The 6,000-nt window shown below is 55.8% G+C and overlaps 1 protein-coding gene across 1 annotated transcript; it reads right to left on the bottom strand.

Annotated features, from left to right (window-relative positions):
* B0I36DRAFT_238850 (exocyst complex protein exo70) lies at positions 1-4,013 on the bottom strand (the record flags this gene model as incomplete). Its single annotated transcript, XM_046149645.1, has 6 exons — positions 1-1,676; positions 1,737-1,963; positions 2,428-2,871; positions 2,939-3,192; positions 3,250-3,596; positions 3,653-4,013. The coding sequence occupies 6 exons, from the start codon at positions 4,011-4,013 to the stop codon at positions 1-3; spliced, it is 3,309 nt and encodes a 1,102-aa protein (XP_046015503.1).
* Positions 4,014-6,000: the final 1,987 nt, after the last annotated feature.

Here is a 6,000-nt window from a genome sequence, read left to right as displayed (position 1 = left end):
TCAATATAGAGTCAGGAAAACAGCAGCGATTGAGGACTTCGAGTACTTGACATATTTGCCTTTGCCTTTGTCGATTTCGTGGTACCGGTCCCAGAAACGACAATACAGAGGTTCCAGGATCTGTTGCATGTCCCTTGCGAACATCAGCCGCACCTCCTTCTCCATGCTATACGTCTTGTGACGAGCCACAATCTCATCAAAGCTCGTGTTGAAAGTCTGGAACTTGTTTTTGATGCTCTCTTTATCCTTGCTGTTGAGACTCTTCACGATCGAAGCCGACTCGATAGATCCAGACGGAGGCCTCTGAGCCCTGTTGGTGTGAATGACATCAAACAGATGCATAGAAACGTCCTTGCAAGCTTCCGAGTAGAGCGCCTTCGCCTTTTTGCGCCAGCCCTCCAGGGAGCCGAGCTTGCCTTCAAGCAGGGGATTCAGATCAGAGTCTCGAATCATGCGCTCTATGATTGTGACGTTGTTCGCGAGGAAGACGCCCAGTACAGATTTGCCCTTGAGCAGCACTCTGGCTTTCTGCTCCAGAGCCAGCATCAGTGCGTCTATGGAGTCCGTGCAGTAGTGGGCAAAGATCTCTTTTCCATCGGCGCCAATGTCAAAGGAGGAGAGACTTGGGATTGCATCAGTGCTGCTTGCCGCGGCTGCGCCTGACTTCCATCCACCATCGCCGAGTGAGATCATGATGCTCGAGATGGGCCGGAGGAATTCTACCATGGTCTGCAGACGCGTCATGGTCTCGGAAGCCACGGGTAATGGGGCGCCATCCGAAGGAAGCGCCTGGATGGCGGACACTTTTCGCTTCGTCTCCTCCAAGAGCTCGCCCAGAGATGCCTTGGCTGTGTCTCGAACAGGTCGCAGTGCAGCGCCCAAGGTGGCCTTGAGTTCCCCGGTCCGGGTTTCCAGGTTATTCGATAGGCTTGACATGATCTCAACAACCTCGTATGCAAGGTAACAGTCGGTCGTCAGGTGGCTTTTGATGTGGTTGTTGAGCTCTCGTACGGTGCGAGCGAGCTCTGCTAGTGGCGACTGGCTTGTTGTCTGGAATGCCGGTCCCCAATCCTGCCTGGTAAAAATGCCACATATGTTCTCGTACTCAGCCACGAGCAGCCCCTCCATGGCTTGAGCATACATGCCGATGCCATTTGTACCAGACTTGTATATCGCATCGGCAGTCTTCTTCCGCGCAGTGTTCCCGCTAGCATATGCCAGATTTACTAAGCTCTGCGAGAGGTATGGGCCTCTGATCTCGGCATAGATCTTAACGAGGGGGTTCTCGCCTGCCGTGTTGGCTGACACGTAGGCATTCATGAGCCCTAGCTGACCAACAGGGTCCCGTGAGATGAGCGGGAATGGATTGTTCTTGGTGATGAAGTTCAGAGGCTCGATAGATCGCGGTGTCTGTGCGCGCAGGACCTTGTCGAATGCACCTTCGAGTTGGGTGTTGCCGGACTTGATGAGACGCTGCAGGTCGGCCATGGTATCTCGGTTGGCACGAAGATTCGAGGCCTTCATATCGGCCAGGGCTTTGTTCAGCCGCTTGATCGAGTTGAGGTACATCGACAAGCCTGCTTTCTCGGGGCCTTGTCGAATAATGGCTTCTTCATCATTCTTGTTCTCGGCGGGTTGGCGGAGCTTCTCGATGGCTGCAATGACAGAATCGATATCTAAGAGCATAAGCCGGTCAATCGAGGATTACCGTCAGTCTTGAGGACTTATAGACGTACTGTTCCCCAAGACCTGGAGCTTCTTGGTTTCTCCGTTAAGAGGTCCGGATACATCGCGAACGCTCTTGCCGGTGGCCTCGAGCCGGCCGAGGCAAGCCTGTATCTTCTTGGACAATTGGGTCGTCTTGTCGAGACGCGAGTTGAGGACGTCGACCTCGGCGCGGGCCTCCTCGTCGGCAGCATGCCGCCCGTTGGCGAGCCCGACCGCCATTGTCGCCATGATAGAGCTGTCGCGTCCGGTTGTTCACAGCAACATGTAGCTTGACGTATCCCAAGAGGACAGGAGTCGTGGTGGGGCCTGCTCTTGCGCTGTGGAGGTGGAGTACAGTCCCTGCAGGGGAATTCCGAGCAACGTGTCCAAAATAGCTGACGCACTCACGACACTGTGCAAGACCCAATCCACGGCCTGGGCCGTCAATCCTCCGCATTGCTCATGCCAACAATAACAACCCAGAGCGACTAAAAGCCACAGGGTGCTCTATTCAGCAACGAGGCTCTGAACGCCGGTCAATTTCCATTATATGTTCTTTCTATTGTAATTGGCCTTCCCGCCAATTCGATCATGACACTCATCAACCTTCGAAGACCAGATAATCAAACGTGCTACGCATTCCTACCAGCAATCTGGTCTTCTTATACTGCCATTTCCAATTCCTCTTACCATAGCCGAACGCGCATGAATCAACTGGACTCCTTCGCGAAGAAGTTCTCAATCAGACGCCTGACTTTGCCGGCAATGAGCTCGACATCCTCGGCTGTAATGTTGTACGGCGGCGACACAATGATATGATCGCCCTGGACGCCATCAACAGTTCCCGACCCAGGGTACACGGCAATATTGTACGGGTCAAGAAGGCCAAGCTCGGAAAGCCTCATCGCGATGGCGGCATTGGCAGGGAATGGCTCCTTTGTGGCCTTGTCGACGACGAACTCGATACCCCAGAAGAGACCACGGCCACGTATGTTACCCACATTCGGATGAGCTGCCAATTGCTCTTGCAGGCGTTTCGACAAGAGAGCCCCCATTGCAGACACATTTGACACCAATTTCTCCGTCTGCATGATTTTCATGACCTCCAGCGCGGCGGAGCACGCAACCGGGTGGCCCTGATACGTGTGGCCGTGCACGAAGACTCTGCGTTGCATTTCCTGGTCAGCCATAGCATGGACTCGGTGAAGCTCATGGGCCGCAATCAACCTACCCAGTGCCTTGTTCCAAAGCGTGCGCCACTTTCTTGCCGACAAGGACACCTGCAATGGGCTGGTAGCCACCACCAAGGCATTTGCCAAGAGTTTGTATGTCCGGGACGACGCCCTCTTGCTCCCATGCGTGCATTGTTCCCGTGCGGCCCATACCGCACATGACCTCGTCCAAGATGAGGAGCGCCCCGTGCTTGTCGCAGACGTCACGCATCGCTTGGAAGTAGCCCGGAACTGCGGGGACGCATCCGAGGGCCTACCCGTCTCAGTCAGTGCTGCAATCCCAACACAGTCCAAGCGTTACACTGCTTACCGCACCAACGACCGGCTCTGCCACGAATGCGCAAACGGAATCCGGGCCAACTCTCTGGAATTCCCGGTCTAGCTCATCTGCAAGCCTCGTGACAAACGCCTCGTCGTCCTCCCCTTCCGCTTGGCATCGATATGGAAAACAGGGTGAAACCCTGGAGGTCCCTTCCAGCAGCATCGGCTCAAACTTTGCTCGACGTCCAGCATGCCCACCAAGTGAAAGTGCTCCAAGGGTGGTGCCATGGTAACTTGACAATCTGGCAATAAATTTGGTCCGCTGGGGTTCGGGGGAGGCCTTCTCCAAGAAGTACTGTCTGGCGAGTTTCATGGCCGCCTCCATGGCCTCAGAACCTGTCACCTTGTCAGCTCTCTAGCCATGCTGAACTCGATACAAGGGCCAGGCTTACCGGAGTTGACGATGTAGGCACGGCTCATGTGGCCTTTCGTTGTCTGCACAAGCTCTCTGCACAAATTCTCGTATGCCTCGGTGGAGTAGAAGGTTGTGGCACAGTAAGATACCTCGCTCAGCTGGGCGAGCATTGCTTTGTGGACACGCGTGTCGCCGTGGCCGATGCAAGCAACTGCTGCGCCCCCAGAAGCATCGAGGATCTTGCGGCCATCGTTGAGCGAGAGAAAGTTTCCGCTGCTGCCAACAATGCGTGGGAATTGTACCCGAAGATCTCGCGACAAGACTGCGGTAGACTCTTTCTTCACCTTGTCGCAGGGGAGGTGCTCTCCGTTGCTTGTCGAGCCGTGCGAAGCAGTCATGATGGAGGTTTGTCTTGTGTCGTTACGGGGAGGGCGACGTGCTCCTAGACAGTGCAACAAGGCAGGTTACGATTAAGGTTCGCGGGCACCACCGGGTTATATACCCCCTTGCTGGCCTTTGGGAGTTGGGCTCCCCGGTTTGGGGCAGGACGATCTGACCGCTCCTATCTCGGAGCTCCAAGTGACCAGAAACAAGAGTCGACAGCCCTCGGCCCGAAGCTGACACGGCAGCAACAACAACGACAGAAAGTCATATGGCTCCTGACGCAGGCGTGGCGCCCATTCCTGGTCAATTTCGCTCGAATTGACCAAGCGCTTGTGGGGCAAAGCCACCTCACAAAGCCTAGCGTGCAAGAGTGGACTGGCTGCTTCCCGCCACAGGCTTCGCTCCCGAAACTGGCAAGACTGGCCGCGCGATGCTTGTCGATTGCACGAGGGCGTTGGCTGGCAAAGAAGGCGTACCTTGAAACGTCCCGATGGATTGCCCCAAGCACGATGCTTACGAAGCTCAGCTGCGTCCGCACCGTAGGGGAAGCACAAGTCAGAACGAAAGCACCTCCAACTCGGCCAAGGCCAGGTCGGACGCCGTGTTCGCTAGAGATTCCGACGAATCAGAGCTCTTGCCGACCCCGGAGCCTGCCCGGTGCGGCATGCCGACTCTCGGGCCGGGAGTGGGCCCCCGGGACCTCCCTCGAGAATTGCTCGAGGCGGACCAGGACCAGTCCTCCCCGCCGAGGCAAGCGGGAAAACCTTGCGCGGCTCGCAACACTCTTGGGCAAGCGGCAGGGCGAGCCCAAAGCAGCCTGGTGCACGTAGCTCCGGCAGGGAGGCGCTGGAGATGGTTCGCTAGTGCCGGGATCTGAAAGGGCGAGCTGCACGCCGTGCATCCTCGATGCGGCACGCAGCCCCTGAGTGAGAGGTCTTTGCGTGTGCAACCTCTCGGAGTGTGGCCTCCATGTTGTGGCACAGGGATCGTGTGAACAAGGCGGCCCAACCAACACAAGGTGGCTCGAGAGGGCGCTCTTGCACGACATGCCTAGTGTATGTTCTCCCCCAAAGGACGTATCACATTGGAGGAAGAGAGGTACCATCAAGAGTCACGCCCTCCACAACAAGGCCATCTTGATCAGCCGGGACAATTTGAACCGCTTGACGCCAGGCAGCCACGATACAGATGGACTCAGCTTATCATTGCGAGTATGCATGCAATTCCTCATTCGATACGCCCTCGGCCGAGTCTGTTCCGATTCGCTACATGCCCCGCTCCCGAAATCCCCTTGGTGTTCAAAAAGTAGCCTTGTTGTCTGCTTCAGCCACTCTCATCAGCAGGGCTTGGCCATTCATCGTTATCATCCCCTCCGGTGAATGTTGTGATGCAGGAGGGGATGCCCGGCCTCGGGCCGAACGTGCTATGTTGCGGCCCCAACTGTTCCGCCATATGCAGTAGGCTTGGGGATTTCCGGCTGCCAACACATACAATGACACAATCCTGGCTATGTCCCTGGGATTGTATGTGTCCCCGTCTTCAAAGGGGAGAAGAAGAAAAGAGGGGAAATGGAAAGAACAACCAGGTCGGACGTGCTTCTCGACTAGTGTCACAAAACACGGAGAGCCCATTGATTGTTTAGTCAAGGTGTTGCCAGCGTATGTATCCCCCGGCTTATGCAGGTAAGAGGGAGTCCATTTGCTTATCCTCTGTTATCAAATCCAGGCTGATGCCTCTCTCTCTCTCTCTCTCCTTTTCCATGTCTTTACCACCCAGCTGCCTGTCTCGTGACATGGTAGGTCTTTTTTCTCGAGCATTCTTCGCCCTACATCTCGATACACCATTAACGCCGCCTAAGGAACGCAGACAGCGGAGAAGAAATGTCTTTGGGGGCGGGTGCACAACGCCCCCCCCCTCCTCACCGTTGAAAATTGAGCAGAATAAGCACAACGCAAGTCAGACGGCTATTTCTGTGCTGCTGACAAATGCCCATGCGGTCTC

This window comes from Microdochium trichocladiopsis (assembly GCF_020744255.1).
Source record: "Microdochium trichocladiopsis strain MPI-CAGE-CH-0230 chromosome Unknown B0I36scaffold_3, whole genome shotgun sequence".
NCBI classification, from domain to species: Eukaryota; Fungi; Ascomycota; class Sordariomycetes; order Xylariales; family Microdochiaceae; genus Microdochium; species Microdochium trichocladiopsis.
Note: the sequence above shows the minus strand (reverse complement) of the source record. Positions and strands in the feature narration are given on the sequence as shown.